Here is a 20,007-nt window from a genome sequence, read left to right as displayed (position 1 = left end):
AGGGCCCTTTCACACTGCGGCTTTGCGGTAAATTTACCGCAACATGCCCCCGAGCAATGAAAGTCTATGGGGGAGTTTACACTCCCCACGTTGCAGTACACTGCGACTGAAGTTCCCCATCTAATGCAAGTGTGTTGCCGTGCGGCTCCTGTGACGATTTGTGTCAGACCGGAAGTCATTTAAGTCTATGGTAACGCATCTCTTTAAACAACCCGTCCCAGTTTTCAGTGTCGCGCATGCACACAAGTGTATTTTAGAAGTATGCTTCCGCTCATTTTAGAAATATGCGGTGCTGCCACCACACTGCAGTCTGAAGCCGGCCTCAAACCGTCTTATTTATCCACAATTTTGAAAGTGTGCCAATAATTTTGTCCAGCCCATTTTTTAAGTTTTGTGTGACTGTCAAATTTGCTTTTTTCCTCCCTTTTTTGTTTTGTTCCAATAAACACAAAGGGAATAAACATTTTTATAGCAAAACATGTGTTACTGCAATACTTTTCTGTGAGAAATACTTGATTTTCTGGATAAATTCCTGGGGTGCCAACAATTTTAGCAATGACTTTATTTACTAGTAAAAGTGGGCTCAAGCACAGGAGGCATGTATGTAGTACAGTACCGCAAGTGATCTAGGCGCAGAGTGAGTCGAATTACAGCTCACCCTGTTGCCACTCGAATCCCTGGCGGCTTTAAATAATATTCCCTATCAGAGTTGTATCTTGAAGGGAGATGTAATTTGAGGTCTAGTGATCGCGGGCAGCACAGTGGTTAGCGCGAGGTCAGCATCTGCAAGGAGTTTGTATGTTCTCCCCGTACCTGTGTGGGTTTCTTCCGGGCACTCCGGTTTCCTCCCAAAAACATACAGATAGGTTAATTGGCTTCCCCCTAAATTGGCCCTAGGCTACGATACATACATAGACCCTAACGGACAAGAGCGATTTTCACCTTTCAGTGCTCATCCCTTTCATTTGCCAATAGCTTAATCACTACTAACTACAATAAAATGATCTATATCTTGTTTTTTTCACCACCAATTGGGCTTTTTGGGGTTGATATTTGTTTTCAGTAATTACTTTATTTTAAATGTTATTTTGCATGTTAAAGGGAAAAACAAGGAAAAAAAATGAAAAAATACACTATTTCTCCAATTTCATCCCCTATAGTTTTAATATAAACACTGCTACTGTGCATAAAACCCACACATTTTTTTTGCCTATTTGTCCTGATTATCACAAGATTTTAATTATGTTCCTAGTACAAAGTATGGTGACAATATAGTATTTGTAAATAAAGGTGTATTTTTTTCTTTGGTGTTTTTTTTCCACTATTTTTACGTACATGCGCACAGCGGCAGCAGCACTATCTGACTTATAAAAACGTCCTGGAGCCATTAAGAAGCTCTAGCACAGTGGTCCTTAAAATAAGACCCGCGGGCCAAATGTGGCCCTCTGAGGCTTTTTTACTGCCCCCCCACACACAAAATGTATTACTTATAGATGCGGTCAGCTACATATTTAAATATTGGTGGTCCGCCTATAGAATAGCAGTGCTGGCACCACCCATCCACATGGAAGCCAGAAAGTATGGGTATGCTTCAATGTCTGACCCGAAAAGACTTCTACACCATTTTATGTATACTCCGGCCCCCCCCCCAGCAGTCTGAAGTATGTTGACCCGGCCCTCGACCCAAAATGTTTGGGGATGTTTTTATAAGTCAGCTTGTCATTAAGTGGTTGGGCTGAGAAATAACACACCTTAATATAATGCCAGCCTGATAATATGGATGACAGCTGTATTTTCTGTTACATTCTTAGAATGTTGGTCTTCAAGAAGACCCTTAAGGAAGGCTGGCTACAGGAAAAAAATGTCTGTAAACACCACAGAGAGGTCTGAGGATTTGTGAGGATGAAGTGTTCAATCCGTGCGATCTCCATTCAACATGGTGCATAAGCATGGTGAACAGAGACCCTCAAAATCCACAAAGATTCAAAGTGCTCTGCTCTATATATGCTTTATCAAAATACAGTAACATTTTAAAAAAGAAGACAAAAATATATGAAGGTAATGTAGCAATGTAGTGTGTAGTATGACTGTGAGGAAGACAGGAGAATATGGTTAGTAGAGCAAAGGCTGAAGCTTCTCTAGTGGCTGCTGAAAGAGTGACCTGAATATTGGGAGTATCCATTTTCTGTTCATATACTCACCCCACTGTCAAAGTTGTCACACAAGGTCCAGCTTACTGGTTGCTTATTCCCCTCTATAGCCTACTTTACCCACTTGAGGACCGCAGTGTTAACCCCCCCCCCCCCCCTTAAGACCAGGCTATTTTTCATGAAATAGGCCACTGCAGCTTTAAGGCCTCGCTGCAGGGCCGTGCATGTCAGCACACAAGTGATTTCCACCCCCCCCCCCCCCCTTTTCTCCCCACCAACAGAGCTCTCTGTTGGTTGGGTTTGAATGCTCCCCCAATGTTTGTTTGTTTTTTATAAATATTTATGTTTTATTTTAAATTAACCTCCCTGGCGGTCAATTAAATCTGCCAGGGAGGCAGCGCAGCACTATTTTGCCGACCGGGGCTACCGCTAAGGAGGTTAAAGTTGTGTTTTTTTAATTTATTTGCACAGTGGCCCGCCCTCCCTCCGCCGGCCAGCCTATCACTGTGATTGGCTGTCATAGGCTTCAGCCTATGACAGTGGATCACCTCCGAGCCCACAGCCGTGTCACCCAGTACTGCACTGCCATGGATCGCAGCGCTGTACAAGCTAATTAGACGGCGAAACTGCCATCTAACAGTCTCCTAGCGGCAATCGCCACGCGAAGGTCCGCCTACCAAGTGGAGATGAGCGTGCATCAGTGCGCGCGATTCCCAGCAAAACAAGCCTCAAGGACTTTACACCGATCGGCGTTAGGCGGTCCTGGGGCTGCTGCCCATCCGCGTGACACGGTCGGCAAGTAGTTAATTTAGTTCTTATGAATTCTGAAGGATGAAACAAAACCATCATTATACCATGTTTCTCGACTGTAGTTTATGTGGTAGAAGAGGAGATGTCAAGTCTTTGACTTAATGCAAGTGAGTAAAAATGTTTGTAGACATTCATTGAAACAGCATCAGTAAGCTTATTTGTGACGTTCTACAATGGAGTTTATCTACTGGCATTAAAACGCTCAGATGTTGCCTAGGTTGACCAATGCTATCAGTTTTCTACCTGAATATTTTGCCAGCAACACATCACCAAACATTGTTTTTCACTTGCAGAATGAACTATTGAGGAATGTTAAAAGGAACGGAGTTCTGGCTCTGTTAAGGGTTTAATTTTACATGGCTTAAAAGTAAAACAAGGTGATTATTGTGGACTTTAAACTTATGTCAATGTCCCGAATTCGAAAAACTTTCCTCATGAGATGCTTTTGCATATTACACGCCAAATAATTTTTTAAGCCCTAGCAAGTAAAAAGGATTTAAAAACGGATTTGCACAACTCGCTTTTCTTGCTTTCTAGAATTGGAACTGATGAGTTCATTTGATGCTTGGTGCGCTGTTCAGGGGATTCCGTCCCCACTTTCTTTGTTGCTGTCCCAGTCAACCAAAACAGAAATCTACCCAGTGGAATTAACACAAAAATATATTTCTTCTCCCTTCCTGTCCAGCAACCCATAATTAATTACATTACCTACTTTTAAAGCAAACCTGAAGAAAAAAAAAACCTCACTTCAGGTTTGATTTTAGTGTTTGTACAGGGAAGGGTCAGGATAGCAGAGCCTCCCAGTTCCTCTGACCTGCCCGTCGTTCCAGCGCGGCCCCCTCGTGTAGCTGTTCGACCAAATAGCCCATAACAGGAACAACAAGCAAGATGGAGGAATGGAAAGGCTCTATGCCAGTGTTATCCAAACCTCCTCATGTCCTATCAACAGTTCATGTTTTGTGGAAAGCCAGATATTTAGTTAACCCACATAGCTGAGACACTAAATTACCCCTTCTTTACATATGCACTGTTGGTGGGTTGGGGAACAGGTTTGGGAAACACTGCTCTATGCATTCCCTATACTAACATAGGTATCAAATAAAACTCACTTCAAGTTTACTTTAAAGCAAACCTGTACTTAAAATTCAAAATAAACATACACACATCATACTTGCCTCCCCTGTAGTCTACTCATTAATCTGTTTCTCTTCGCCTGCATTCTGTTTGCCCACTGTGATCAATAGAATTCTCCATCCTCCATCTTGAAAATGGCCATTACCCCATAAAAGCTTCCTGGTCAGAACACTGTAATATCGCCCCACTTGAGCCATAGGGGAACATGGACATTACCTTGCTCATCAGTTGTCCTTTCAGTTATAACTGTAAGCAACTGATATACAGTGGAGGAAATAATTATTTGACCCCTCACTGATTTTGTAAGTTTGTCCAATGACAAAGAAATGAAAAGTCTCAGAACAGTATCATTTCAATGGTAGGTTTATTTTAACAGTGGCAGATAGCACATCAAAAGGAAAATCGAAAAAATAACCTTAAATAAAAGATAGCAACTGATTTGCATTTCATTAAGTGAAATAAGTTTTTGAACCCCTACCAACCATTAAGAGTTCTGGCTCCCACAGAGTGGTTAGACACTTCTACTCCAGGGTTTCTCAACATTTTATTGTTATGTACCCCTTTTAAACCCCTGTACTCACCAAGTACCCCCTAGAAGAGTAAACATTATCACAAGTACCCCTTGACAAATATATATTTAATCGTAGTACATGAGAATTGGTTCTAAACAATTTCCAAGCATTTACTATTGCTTTTAAGTAGCTAAAATACGAATTTGGCATTGTTTAAATAAGTTTTATCACTTTCTAAAACTCTAAATTTGTTATTCTTGGTTAAGTTTTTCAAGCCTGAGTACCCCCTGGAACCATCATAAGTACCCCCTGGGGTGCGCGTACCACACGTTGAGAACCTAGGTTCTACTCAATTAGTCACCCTCATTAAGGACACCTGTCTTAACTAGTCACCTGTATAAAAGACACCTGTCCACAGAATCAATCAATCAAGCAGACTCCAAACTCTCCAACATGGGAAAGACCAAAGAGCTGTCCAAGGATGTCAGAGACAAAATTGTAGACCTGCACAAGGCTGGAATGGGCTACAAAACCATTAGCAAGAAGCTGGGAGAGAAGGTGACAACTGTTGGTGCGATTGTTCGAAAATGGAAGGAGCACAAAATGACCATCAATCGACCTCGCTCTGGGGCTCCACGCAAGATCTCACCTTGTGGGGTGACAATGGTTCTGAGAAAGGTGAAAAAGCATCCTAGAACTACACGGGAGGAGTTAGTGAATGACCTCAAATTAGCAGGGACCACAGTCACCAAGAAAACCATTGGAAACACATTACACCGCAATGGATTAACATCCTGCAGGGCTCGCAAGGTCCCCCTGCTCAAGAAGGCACATGTGCAGGCCCGTCTGAAGTTTGCCAATGAACACCTGAATGATTCTGTGAGTGACTGGGAGAAGGTGCTGTGGTCTGATGAGACCAAAATAGAGCTCTTTGGCATTAACTCAACTCGCTGTGTTTGGAGGAAGAAAAATGCTGCCTATGACCCCCAAAACACCATCCCCACCGTCAAGCATGGGGGTGGAAACATTTTGCTTTGGGGGTGTTTTTCTGATAAGGGCACAGGACAACTTAATTGCATTAACGGGAAAATGGACAGAGCCATGTATCGTGAAATCCTGAACGACAACCTCCTTCCCTCTGCCAGGAAACTGAAAATGGGTCGTGGATTGGTGTTCCAGCACGACAATAACCCAAAACATACAGCAAAGGCAACAAAGGAGTGGCTCAAGAAGAAGCACATTAAGGTCATGGAGTGGCCTAGTCAGTCTCCGGACCTTAATCCAATAGAAAACATATGGAGGGAGCTCAAGCTCAGAGTTGCACAGAGACAGCCTCGAAACCTTAGGGATTTAGAGATGATCTGCAAAGAGGAGTGGACCAACATTCCTCCTAAAATGTGTGCAAACTTGGTCATCAATTACAAGAAACGTTTGACCTCTGTGCTTGCAAACAAGGGTTTTTCCACTAAGTATTAAGTCTTTTATTGTTAGAGGGTTCAAAAACTTATTTCACTCAATGAAATGCAAATCAGTTGCTATCTTTTATTTAAGGTTATTTTTTCGATTTTCCTTTTGATGTGCTATCCGCCACTGTTAAAATAAACCTACCATTGAAATGATACTGTTCTGAGACTTTTCATTTCTTCGTCATTGGACAAACTTACAAAATCAGTGAGGGGTCAAATAATTATTTCCTCCACTGTATAACTGACAGCAACTTATATATTTCAGTACTGTCAAAATCTTGTCAGCACTGGAAGGAATCATTGTAAGAAGAACATGGTGAGCTTCTGAGAGGAACTGATGGCGAGGTAAGTATGTAATATTCATTTACAGGTACATCACGTTTATTTTAAATAATTTTACCTAGTTCATGTTTACTTTAACCACTTCGCGTCCCTGGGGTTTTCCCCCTAAAAAAACAGAACAATTTTCTACATTTCACACTCTTCCCATTCATTATTCATTCATTAGCCAATAACGTTATCACTACTTATCACACATAAATGATCTATACCTTGTTTTTTTCGCCACCAATTATTTAATTTTGTACAGATTTTAATGGTAATAAGGGGGGAAAAAATGAAGAAAGGAAATATTTCTCAGTTTTCAGCAATTATAATTTAAAAATAATAAGTGGTACTGTAGATTAAACTTACACATTTGATTTGCCTGCTTGTCCTGGTTATTACAGGGTTTAAAGTATGATCCTAGTACAATGTAGTACAATGTATGGCGACAATATATTATTTGGAAATAAAGGTGCATTTTTTTCCATTTTGCGGCTTTGCGGATTTTTTAATTGTTGTGGCACTTTTTAATCCTCCCCGCATACTCGGCCAGATGTGCCCGTTACCCTTCCCCAGCCCCTGATGTGCCTCTGTAACCCCCCCCCCCACTTCAGTAAACCAGATGTGCCTGTTTATCTCTCCCCCCCATAGTTAGCCAGATGTGTTTTTTATTACCCCCCTCCCCCCATCATAGCCAGGTGTATGCCCTTTATGCCTCCCCTCCCCCATTTATAGCCAGCTGCGCCCCTTTTAATTTGTATCCCCTTCCCCCATGGATAGCCAGGTGTTGGCCCTTTAAGATATTGCCGATCCTCTGTAATACCCCCCTCCCCCTCCATGCTGCGATCGGGCAGCATGGAGGATTACAATGTAACAATATTTACCTGACCTTGTCCCACCGGCGATCACGATCTCCTCCCTGCAGTACCGCTGGCAGCCTCACTATGACGTCATCAAGCCGGTACCCGATTCACTCAGCATAGTGAGGCTGACAGCGGGGCTACAGGGAGAGGATCGCGATCGGCGCTGGAACAAGGTCAGGTAAATATTGTTACATTGTAATACTCCAAGCTGCCCGATCGCAGCATGGAGGGGGAGGGAGGTATTACAGAGGATCGGGCAGGGGGGTGGGGGGATCGGAGACCCGGGAAGGGATGCCAGAGTAGTGTAGTTAGGGGGAGGGGGGTTAATGAGCCCAGGAGCGTGCTAGCACGCCCGCTGGGCTCATTAAATGACAGCAACTTATAATCACGTCATGTGGCTTTCAGGAGCCACTTGCAATGACAATTATTATACTGTATGCAGGATGTAAACTGGTTAAGTAAAAAAACTGACAGGAGAAGTTATGTTCTAAAAATTAAAAGGTATAAGAAAAAAATAACAAATGCCCACTACAATAATATTTCAATCCATACATTTTATTACACAGATGATAAATACAATCCAGGATTATTAACAAAATTATTCGAAACTATGTCATGTGATATGTTTAGTGTCATGTGAGTAATCTTCAAAAGGAAATTAGTCAAAAAGAAGAGTATCATGATATATATTTTGCTTAAATAAAGGGCTATTACTAAAATATTTTGCACTTTATATCAGTAAATCATCAGGAAGGCTGTGGCAGTTACCCTAGCATACCATCCCTTACACTAACAGACTGTTATAGCATAAAAGCATCACATTTTTTAGGAGAAAATATAAAAGAGTACCATGAAACCAGATTAAAGTAAACCTATGTCCAAATGTTATGAAGTAAACATGGCCTGTGAAAACATCACACAGGATGATATCTTATGATTGCACAATGCCTGACTTCAATATGTTCTTTGCTCTGAAATTGTCTTTATTCTTATGCGTATGAAGTAAGAATTAGGTCTGAGTCATAAATCATACTAAAGACAATAGCCTGTGCTCCCACCGTTTAGCCGGAATTGATGTGAGCACAGGCTTTTTGACTTTAGTTTAAAGTGACACTGAAACAAAAAAAAAATGATATTATGAATTGTATGTGTAGTATGGATAATTAATAGAACATTAGTAGAAAAGAAAATAGTCTCATTTTTATTTTCAGTTATATAGTTTTTTTTTTTTTATAACATTGCATCATTCTCTAATATTTGCAATTTACACACTAAACTCAGCATTCTAAAGGATTTCACAGAGCAGGCTAGTGAACTTTTGAGCTTTACTCTGCAGAAAAAAACAAAACAAAATACAGTGACAGACACTTGAGATAATAAGCTTCAAAAGCCAGCGCTCTCTGCGACTTTGAAAGTCGTGGAGCTCCGATAAGCTCTTTTGCATAGATAACACCTGGAGTTTCTTAACTCTTCCTGTACTGGAAACAATATTAGACTCAAATCTCTGCTGCTAATGGTTTTATTTCTTAGCTAAACTACACATACAAATCATTATATGATAAGTTTATATTTACTTCAGATTCCCTTTAAAAAAACATACAAGTCCAGTGACCAGAACTGAACATGCAGATTCATCACAGCTTGCCAAACCCCTACTGAATTTACAATCCTCTCTCTCTGAGCAAGGTATTGCACAGTTTCATAAGCACTATACCTGGTAGGATAGGACACACCAGACCAGGGATACACAGTTGCCCTTTGGGACCTTAAAGTGTACCAGAGACAGGGAAAAGAAAAGTTTTATACACACCTGGGGCTTCCTTAACCCCTATGTGCACGGATCGCTCCCACGCCGCTGTCCTCACTCTTCTGCAGCTCCGGTAATGGGTCGCTTAATTTCCTCCAGTCGCGGTACGTCTTTGCAAGAGACGTGCGCTCTCTACCAGCTGTCGGAAAGATACATAGAGAGCGCACTTCCTCTTGCACACACTGGCCATGACTGAAGGAAGTTACAGGACCCGGTACCGGAGCTGCAGGCAGCGTGGAAGCAATCCGTGCGCATGGGGCTAGTGGAAGCCCCAGGTATGTATGAAACTTTTTGCCCCCATCTCTATTTTCCTTTAAGTGCTAATCACAACTGAACAGAAGGGAGATGACAGTCCATGTTTTATAGTCCCGTTTTTAGCAGTGATTAGTGTCAGCTGTAACATGGTGAAGTGCTGAGGTTTAACTTTATTTTTCAATGCTGATTTATAAACTAAACCATGCCTGCCTCACTAAACTACCTTTGGCCAACTGTTATCACTCCTGGTCATGTGATATTGATGACAGGATTAGTGGGCAGGAATTCACCTTATTAAGTAACTTTTTGACACAGGTTTCCTCTAAAGGTGTCATTACATAATTAGTCTGAAACACAGAGCTCCTCTTCCAATGGCAGAAATGGCCTGAAAGTGGAAGACATGTCATGTGACTAGTCTGGGCCAACTCTTTATCTGTATAGTGTATAGCCAATCCTCCAATCACTCCGACTAGCTGCAGAACGTTTAAAAACACAAACCCAAAGTGGCAATGTTGTTAATCATCATTAAGAAGCAGTGGTGATACCCACTCCTCCAAGCTTCATACACTGCTTACCTGAACTTATATTACTGCTATGGAAAAATCCATGATTTTCACACTTTCTAAGATTTGGTTCTGATATGACCATGCCAAGGGAGCAAACCCAATAAGAAACTTAAAAATAAAATCCAGTCTCCATTTCTTACAATATGTCCTCCAGTGTTCCCCACTGTTCTCTAGTTTTACTAAACGAACCTCAATGTGTCAGAGACCGTCAAAATTCAAGGGCTCACACACTTAACACCGTATGTGATATTAAATATTGTTGCATAAACTGTCCCTCTATATACAGATGGGCAGATGTGTAGAAAAATTTCCCTTGCAATTGTTTTGATAAATCCACCCAGCTCTTGGCTGCCCACAGATACAGTGGCTTGCAAAAGTATTTGGCCCCCTTGAAGTTTTCCACATTTTGTCACATTACTGCCACAAACATGAATCAATTTTATTGGAATTCCACATGAAAGACCAATACAAAGTGGTGTACACGTGAGAAGTGGAACGAAAATCATACATGATTCCAAACATTTTTTACAAATAAATAACTGCAAAGTGGGGTGTGCGTAATTCTTCAGCCCCCTTTGGTCTGAGTGCAGTCAGTTGCCCATAGACATTGCCTGATGAGTGCTAATGACTAAATAGAGTGCACCTGTGTGTAATCTAATGTCAGTACAAATAAAGCTGCTCTGTGACGGCCTCAGAGGTTGTCTAAGAGAATCTTGGGAGCAACAACACAGTGAAGTCCAAAGAATACACCAAAAAGGTCAGGGATAAAGTTCTTGAGAAATTTAAAGCAGGCTTAGGCTACAAAAAGATTTTCAAAGCCTTGAACATCCTACAGAGCACTGTTCAAGTGATCATTTAGAAATGGAAGGCGTATGGCACAACTGTAAACCTACCAAGACAAGGCCGTCCACCTAAACTCAGGCCGAACAAGAAGAGCGCTGATCAGAAATGCAGTCAAGAGGCCCATGGTGACTTTGGATGAGCTGCAGAGATCTACAGCTCAGGTGGGGGAATCTGTCCATAGGACAACTATTAGTCATGCACTGCACAAAGTTGGCCTTTATGGAAGAGTGGCAAGAAGAAAGCAATTGTGAACAGAAAAGCATAGGAAATCCCGTTTGCAGTTTGCCACAATCCATGTGGGGGACACAGCAAACATGTGGAAGAAGGTGCTCTGGTCAGATAAGACCAAAATGGAACTTTTTGGCCAAAATGCAAAACGCTATGTGTGGTAGTAAACTAACACTGTACATCACTCAGAACACACCATCCCCACTGTCAAATATGGTGGTGGCAGCATCATGCTCGGGGGGTGCATCTCTTCAGCAGGGACAGGGAAGCTGGTCAGAGTTGATGGGAAGACGGATGGAGCCAAATACAGGGCAATCTTGGAAGAAAACCTCTTGGAGACTGCAAAAGACTTGAGACTGGGGCGGAGGTTCACCTTCCAGCAGGACAACGACCCTAAACATAAAGCCAGGGCAACAATGGAATGGTTTAAAACAAAACATATCCATGTGTTAGAATGGCCCGGTCAAAGTCCAGATCTAATTCCAATCGAGAATCTGTGGCAAGATCTGAAAACTGCTGTTCACAAACGCTGTCCATTTAATCTGACTGAGCTGGAGCTTTTTTGCAAAGAAGAATGGGCAAGGATTTCAGTCTCTAGATGTGCAAAGCTGGTAGAGACATACCCTAAAAGACTGGCAGCTGTAATTGCAGCAAAAGGTAGTTCTACAAAGTATTGACTCAGGGGGCTGAATAATTATGCACACCCCACTTTGCAGCTATTTATTTGTAAAAAATGTTTGGAATCATGTATGATTTTCGTTCCACTTCTCACGCGTACACCACTTTGTATTGGTCTTTCACATGGAATTCCAATAAAATTGATTCATGTTTGTGGCAGTAATGTGACAAAATGTGGAAAACTTCAAGGGGGCCGAATACTTTTGCAAGCCACTGTATAAGTCAGACACTGGAATTATAAAATGATAGATAGAAGCTCAGATGATGGTACTGGCAAGAAAAACAATTTGCTTTTTAGTTCAAACTTGCAGGAAGGCATATCAGGGATTTCAAACATGGACCCCCCCCCCCCCGCCCAACATATAACAAATAAAGAAACAAATACACATACAGTATCTGTACATGGATGTATCTTATACAGAACATTTCACTTCAAGTTTTCTTTAACCTCAGAGTGTCTTAATATAGGGTGCTGACCAACAATGTATTATTGATGCCGGATACATATTAAGACCCCAGGATATTATTACCAGACCAATGTGTATACTACAAAGCAGTGGCGTAGCTACAAACCTCTGGGCCCCGATGCGGAATCTGGATGTGGGCCCCCCCCCCCACGGCAACAACAGCCCCCCTCCCCCGGCAACACCCGACGCACACACATATCCGAATCCCTATAGCCAGCTATAGGTCCCCCCAGTATAGGTAGCCAGGCATAGGTACGCCAGTATAGTTGCCCCCGGTATAGGTTAGCCAGGTAGGTGCCTCCAGCATAGGTAGCCAGTATAGTTGCCCCCAGTATAGGTTAGATAGGCAGGCGCCGCCAGTACAGGTTAGCTAGGTGGGTGCCTCTAATATAGGTAGCCAGAATAGTTGCCCCCAGCATAGGTTAGATAGGTAGGTGCCCCCAGTATAGGTTAGTTAGGTAGGTGCCTCCAATATAGGTAGCCAGTATAGTTGCCACCTGTATAGGCTAGCTAGGTGCCCCGAATACAGGTTAGACAATTAAGTGCCCCCAGGTTAGATAGGTAGGTGCCCCCCAGTATAGGTTAGATTAGGTAGCTGCCCCCCAGTATAGGTTAGATGAGGTAGGTGCCCCCCAGGATAGGTTAGGTAGCTGCCCCCCAGGATAGATTAGGTAGCTTTCCCCCAGGATAGGTTAGAGTAGGTAGCTGCCCCCCCCCGGATAGGTTAGAGTAGGTAGCTGCCCCCCAGGATAGGTTAGGTAGGTAGCTGGCCCCCCAGGATAGGTTAGGTAGGTAGCTGGCCCCCCCAGGATAGGTTAGGTAGGTAGCTGGCCCCCCCAGGATAGGTTAGGTAGGTAGCTGGCCCCCCAGGATAGGTTAAGTAGGTAGCTGCCCCCCCAGGATAGGTTAGGTAGCTGCCCCCCCAGGATAGGTTAGGTAGCTGCCCCCCCAGGATAGCTTAGGTAGGTAGCTGCCCCCCAGGATAGGTTAGGTAGGTAGCTGGCCCCCCAGGATAGGTTAGGTAGGTAGCTGGCCCCCCAGGATAGGTTAGGTAGGTAGCTGGCCCCCCAGGATAGGTTAGGTAGGTAGCTGCCCCCCAGGATAGGTTAGGTAGGTAGCTGGCCCCCCAGGATAGGTTAGGTAGGTAGCTGGCCCCCCAGGATAGGTTAGGTAGGTAGCTGGCCCCCCAGGATAGGTTAAGTAGGTAGCTGCCCCCCCAGGATAGGTTAGGTAGCTGCCCCCCCAGGATAGGTTAGGTAGCTGGCCCCCCAGGATAGGTTAGGTAGGTAGCTGGCCCCCCAGGATAGGTTAGGTAGGTAGCTGGCCCCCCAGGATAGGTTAGGTAGGTAGCTGGCCCCCCAGGATAGGTTAGGTAGGTAGCTGGCCCCCCAGGATAGGTTAGGTAGGTAGCTGGCCCCCCAGGATAGGTTAGGTAGGTAGCTGGCCCCCCAGGATAGGTTAGGTAGGTAGCTGGCCCCCCAGGATAGGTTAGGTAGGTAGCTGGCCCCCCAGGATAGGTTAGGTAGGTAGCTGGCCCCCCAGGATAGGTTAGGTAGGTAGCTGGCCCCCCAGGATAGGTTAGGTAGGTAGCTGGCCCCCCAGGATAGGTTAGGTAGGTAGCTGCCCCCCAGGATAGGTTAGGTAGGTAGCTGGCCCCCCAGGATAGGTTAGGTAGGTAGCTGGCCCCCCAGGATAGGTTAGGTAGGTAGCTGGCCCCCCAGGATAGGTTAGGTAGGTAGCTGGCCCCCCAGGATAGGTTAGGTAGGTAGCTGGCCCCCCAGGATAGGTTAGGTAGGTAGCTGGCCCCCCAGGGTAGGTTAGGTAGGTAGGTCGCTAGCTGCCCTCTCCCTCCCTTCCTCTCCCCCTCAGATGCAGAGTGCGCAGCGCACGGAAGCGCTGTAGGCGGAACTCACCTCCGTCCCTGCGCCGCTGGTCTCCTCCCGCTCTGTATAGATGTTGTTACACACTGCTTCCTGTTTAGCCGGAAGCAGTGTGTAACAGCAGATCTATGCAGAGCGGGAGGAGACCAGCGGCGCTTGGAACGCAGGCAGGTGAGTTCTGCCTACAGCGCTTCCGTGCGCCGCGCACTCTGCATCTGAGGGGGGGGGGGGGGGGGGCCCGGGGAGAGGTCGGGCTGCCCTCCCCACGGCTGCAGCTCCCCCCTCCCAATAACGCACGCAGGGATCTCCGAGTCCAAACGGACATGGGCCCCCCGGGCCCCTCCCCCGCCTCTTCAGGAGCCGGGCCCGGTCGCCGAGGCGACCGTTGCGACCACAGGCCCTACGCCCCTGCTACAAAGCACACTTTAAAGGGAACCTGAGATGAGTTGGAGAGAAAAAAATTATACATACCTGGGGCTTCTTCCAGCCCGCTCCAGGCTGATAGCTCCCTTCCTGCGCTATCTGGATCCTCTGCAATTCACCTCGGAAAGTCCTCTGGTCTGAGGCATACTGCGCATGCCTGGCCCTGTCACACTCCTGTCCTGCACAGGACGTGCCCGGGCATAGGAGCCCGTGCAGCCGGACTGTGCCTGCGCCTACTGGCCCCGACTGAAGGACTTTCCAGGGCGAATTGTGCAGGACACAGGGAGCGATGGGAGATGACGAGGGAGCGATCAGCCTGGAGGGGGCTAGAGCCCAAGGTATGTACAATTTTTTAAAATCCCCCGTCTCAGGTACACTTTAAGGTAGTGTGAAGTGGTTGGGGGGGGGGGGGGGGGGGGAGGAGTAGGTTTGTGTGTATGAGTGAGTGTTTTTTCTATAGCAGTACCTTGTGACGCCCCTGCATGTATGACATAAAAAGTATAACAAGTATTGCTGCTTTTCAAAAATTGTGTTGAAATCATGTCATGTAAGCTTGTTAATGGCAGATAGTGTTTTAAACAGTTCTTCATTGAAGGGAACCTGACAGTTGTACACAGTAATCTATGCTAAATGTTTCCCAGGTGTTCAGGTATCAGACTGTCTGTGTGTAGCGTCTGTGCATTTAAAATTGTGCTACTATATTCATTTCATTTAAGCAACTGTTAGGTGCCCTTGAATGGAGCTTTCCTGAGAATATCCTGCTGGTCCTGTATAACAAGCAGCTTATTCACTTTCTTTCTTCGATGATAAGCGATGCCAGTCTCTGCAAACCCTAGAATAGCCAAGAACAGGAAGAATATTTAGTTTGATGAGTAATTCAATTTACATTACTTCTCTGGTTGAACTTGATGGACGTATGTCTTTTTTTCAACCAAAATAACTGTATAACTATATTAGCAATATCTAGCTCAGTAGTTTCTAGGACCAAGGTTCTGAAACAGTAATATCAGTACCCTAGACAGTGCTGGTAAGTGGTTCAAGGGTTGCATTTCTACTCAGCTTCTGGCAAAATGCTTCCACTGTTAGCAGCTCTGCAGTATGCAATATTTTAGACTGAATGGTTTTTAGCAGGTGAGACTGTAAGACCTACTTAAAGAGGAGCTGTTAGGTATAAGGTCTCAGAGAAAATAAACACATATATCAGTAGCTAAAGATTGGCTGTACTTACATTACATATGCATTTCACTGTCCACGTTTGGATTTCACAGAATTTGTATATAGTATATGCAGAGATAGATGCTCCTGACAGCTCATGGCAGGCTCCATGTTTTTCTGTCAAATGTGTCGTCATGTCCTGCCTGCTTCCTGATCACAGATAAGCTCCTACTTGAACAACACAGTGTGCAGTGAATATTAATGAGCCATGTGGCTAGGAACAATAGCCGACTCCTGCAGTGTACTCTGCCCGAGATTTATCAGTGCTAAGCGATTACAAGCTGCTGTAACGTCTCATTAGCAGCCGAGGGGAGAGCCCCAGAATGCTTTGCAGTATGGTATGCGGCTTGCGTCTTCTTAAGAATAACAGCCTTGCTGATAAGCACACATCAAAGGTAACTGAGATTTTTATCTTCACTAATTGCTTTTGGGCTTCCTTCTAAACTGTTTAACACAGGAGAATAGAGGTTTAAATTAGCTTCTGCAGCCTGACAGTTACTCTTTAAGCGTGGCCAAACCGTGCTCCGTAACACAACAAGTAACATCATATCAACTTGACAATACACCAGAATGCCTTTTATTAAAGCAAACCTGAAGTGAGAAATTAACTTTAGGTTTGATACTTACTGTACCAAAGAAGAGGGAAGGATCTGAATAGCGTAGAGCTTTCCTGTTTCTCCATTCGGCCCCATCATTTCTCTGCTATGTGACGGTTAATCTGTTCGCCCAAACAGCTCTTTGGAACTACAGTACTTGTGCCCCCGAGTAGTTCCAGTGACGGTTGCATCGCTAATGCACATGTGAGTTTGGACTTGCACATTCGAAATAGCGATTCACTCACCCTTGGAACAACTCTGCGGGACGAGAAGTTCCAAAGAGCTGTTCGACCCAGCAGATCTAACAATTCCACTGGCAAACAGCAGAGGAACGATGGGCCAGACTGAGGAATAGAACGTCTATCCAGAGCCTTCCTTTTTCTTAGGTAAGTATCTGACCTGAAGTGAGTCTCCTCACCTTTTTGTCTTTTTAAGCTCCCTGGCTATCGCTATTCTCAGAACCTGAAAATCTCTTATCACATGCAAACTGTAGCTGGAATTCCTAGATTGTGGAGCCTCCTTCAAGAGCTAGATCACATTCAAAGAATGCCATCAGCCCAAGTAAAAGCCAAAGCCTTTGTAACAATCTGGGCAAATTGTCCCGACTTCAAAGATTCAAAGGCATCTCAAATAACAAAATTATCACCTCATACAGCAAGTTGACCCTCAGATGTGGAAGACCACCAGCTTGTCAACTTGTCATTTGTGTTTTCCCTTTATATCCTCTCACCCATTTACTCTCTGAAAAAAATCATCCCTCCCCCTTTTTGCCATAACCTCTTGTAGTTTTAGCCACAGATAGGCCAATTGCTAATGCAATTAAAATCCACTGTAACTTTATCTTTTATAAGTAGAAATGGAAGCTAAATATTAAGAATGGTGTGTGAGAGTAGGCACTGCTGATAACTGCACAACACTGCATTGCTTCTCACTTATGTGCAATTGTATTTTCTGAAACATTTTTCTTACCAAGTCCATCTGCTCTTGTGTAGACAAAGAGAAAGAAGCTCTCACATAAGAACTGGGCTTTGAACTGTCAACATTGAAAGCAGAACCAGGAACCAGAAGAACCTGGAAGTGAACAGAGATCAAGAATCACACATTATATAAATTGTTGTATATGGTACTAAGAGCTATGTACTGCACAAGTCCGTAAATAGGATAAAAAAAGCTGTGGAAATGCATTAACAAGATTAGTAAGAATTCACGGCTGAGTAGTGATATCCTTTATACAGTATTTTCTGAAACAGAAACTAAAAAGTTGACGCCCCCGTGACATAGGACCATCCCCCAAGCGAGCACTGAGGGGAACGCAGTCAAAACTGCGTGCATGGTAACCACAGCAACCCCCAATATATATACAATGAGGACACATGTAGAGCACAAATAAGCACTTGAACGCATGTAATAAAAAACCCCTATTACATCACCTACCTACACTGTGTAAGGGGGGCTTGTTGTCCTGATGATGCACCCTACATGCGGGTGCAAAACAGCTCTTGACTCTTAACTGTGCCTACCCTCTCTCCACAACCTACTGTGCCTTTGGATTGTATGTATTGGACTTTTAAATATTTCATAATAAATTGAAGTTTTAGACTGGATGTGCAAAGCTACCTCTTTCTAAATTATGGATGCTTGTGACTTTGCTCTGGCTTAGAGCACTCCAGCAGCATTTGAATTGTGGGTCCCGTGCACAGGCTCTCTGTTTTGCTTATGACTGCAAGCTTGTTTTTTCCCTTACTGTTCCCATTTGTGTAACACTGACTAACTTGAACCAGTAAAAATGGCACACTCTGCATTCAAAGCAGGTTGCATGGACGTGGAGATCTTTCCAAAAGAGGACGATGAGGTCACTCATAAGTCACAAGAATTAAGAGGCCTGGAAAATAGACTGTTTAATATTATGGAGAGACAGAGGTAAGAAAATATTGGACAATTGTTACTTAAAAAAATATAAGCACGTTAAGAGAGCTCTGAGAGGAGTGAGGTTCTGCAGGCAAAGACACGTCCCTCAGCTAAGGAAAAATGTGGGATCTTCGGGGGCTCTCTATACTCAGGTATGAGTGATGAGGGCTCCCCTTTAGGAGAGGCAAGACAAGGAGAGGCAAGAGGCGGAACCAAAGGAATTTTGAAGCAGGTGAACTGGAACAAGGACCAACTGATACGCTCACAGCGCAGCAAGAGGAAATAAAGGTATATAATCTCTCAGCTTTCAGTTTGGATCCTGCCTGTATATCCCTCCTGTCTAAAGGTTTAATGTTTTGTCCAACTTCCCTTCCTTAGCCCTTCATCGTTTTTTCAGTAGCCAAAAAAGTTCAGACCCCACTCACCCCGCAGATGGTAACAATCCCACCTTTGGTAGGCGACTCCTGAAACCACAGGAATGTGACAGCCTTAAAAGATTTGTGTGAATTAACTGGGGATTTTGAACAGAACATGGTGGATTTAAATAGTGTCTGCTATTGGCTCCCTGACTGAATCTCTTTTACAGTTTTTTGGACTTTAAATTAAGGCCCTTGTTAAAATCTATTCCCTCCTATGTAGGGGACACCTTTGAAGTCCTGAACATTTTGAATGAGTTTGAATGGCAGTCATCATATTGTCTGGCAACAATTGATGTTGTTTCTCTTTACAGCAGGATTTGCCATGTGCATTGTTTAAAAACCGTTGAGGTGTCTCTTCCAGCAGTAACCCAGTTGGAATCGGAGCGATGGTTCCTGTTGGCAGGTCTGGAGTTTGTCCTCACCAGGAATGCGTTCCTGTTTGACCGCCAGTGGTACCGTTAGGAGGTCGGCACGGCAAGGGGGAGCCCAGTGGCCCCCACCTGTGCCAGTCTCTTCATGGGCCACTGGGAGGCCAACTAAATATTTATGGTGGGGAGCACATTCCTGGGGAGGATCAAACTCTGGGTCCACTTCATTGATGATATATTGGTAGTCTGGGAGGGGGACCAGAGTGAATTTGTGCAGTTCATGGAATATGTGAATGTAAACGACATTAACATGGCCTTTACGCATACTTGGGGAAAACACAAAGTTGATTTCTTGGATCTGTGTGTAGATGCCAGCAGGGGGTCCCTAATAACAAAAACATTTAGAAAACCTACAGCTGTAAACTCCATATTACATGCCACTAGTTACCATCCACCCTCAACAGTTAGATCACTTCCGTTTAGCCAGTTCCTTCGCCTTAGGAGGAACGCGACTACCTGGGAGATCTTTATTGAGCAATCTCAGCAATTACATGGACGACTTCTGGCTAGAGGCTATAAACAAGGGGTAATAGTACAAGCTTTTGAGAAGGCGGCAAATAGAAGCAGGGACTCCCTTTTGTGCAAAAAGGTTAAATCAATGAACAACAAATTTTGTTAGGCATTTTACTTACTCCCCTATGTTTGAATTTATATAAAAAAAATCTATTAAGAAGAACTGGTTGATGGAGATGGCCCGAACCTCCGATTTTTGGTTCACGAACCAGCTGTTTGCGTAGTGACGGCCGTGCTGGACTGGTGCGCACCATGGCGAGATTGCTCTTCCTCACTCAGTGATGTCAGGTAATGTCTGACTGCCTTATCAACTTTCGATGGTTCTTTCTCTACCATTGTTAAAGCTTAAAAAGCTTACATCTATTTTTTAAATACTTGCTCTGCTTGCTGTTCAGTACCTGCAACGAGAATCTTTTATGGAGGGCAAGTCTGCCATTGCGAGTGACCACGGGTAATGGTCGGGGAATCCTGGTTCGATTCCGGTCCAGAGTGGGAGCCTAAGAAATGGCTACCACCACCACA

The 20,007-nt window shown here is 44.2% G+C and overlaps 1 protein-coding gene across 2 annotated transcripts in view; it reads right to left on the bottom strand.

Annotated features, from left to right (window-relative positions):
• Nucleotides 1-14,226: 14,226 nt before the first annotated feature.
• The window catches only part of AADAT (aminoadipate aminotransferase), a 51,137-nt gene continuing 45,356 nt past the window's right edge, over nucleotides 14,227-20,007 (bottom strand). For both annotated transcript variants that reach the window (XM_068269289.1, XM_068269298.1), the window contains exons 13-14: nucleotides 17,187-17,288; nucleotides 14,227-15,238 (exon numbers count right to left, since the gene is read on the bottom strand). In XM_068269289.1, the coding sequence (XP_068125390.1) occupies nucleotides 15,194-15,238; nucleotides 17,187-17,288 (147 nt within the window). In that variant the 3' untranslated portion in view covers nucleotides 14,227-15,193. The remainder of the gene's footprint in view (nucleotides 15,239-17,186; nucleotides 17,289-20,007) is intronic.

Source organism: Hyperolius riggenbachi, chromosome 1, assembly GCF_040937935.1.
Source record: "Hyperolius riggenbachi isolate aHypRig1 chromosome 1, aHypRig1.pri, whole genome shotgun sequence".
NCBI lineage: Eukaryota > Metazoa > Chordata > Amphibia > Anura > Hyperoliidae > Hyperolius > Hyperolius riggenbachi.
Note: the sequence above shows the minus strand (reverse complement) of the source record. Positions and strands in the feature narration are given on the sequence as shown.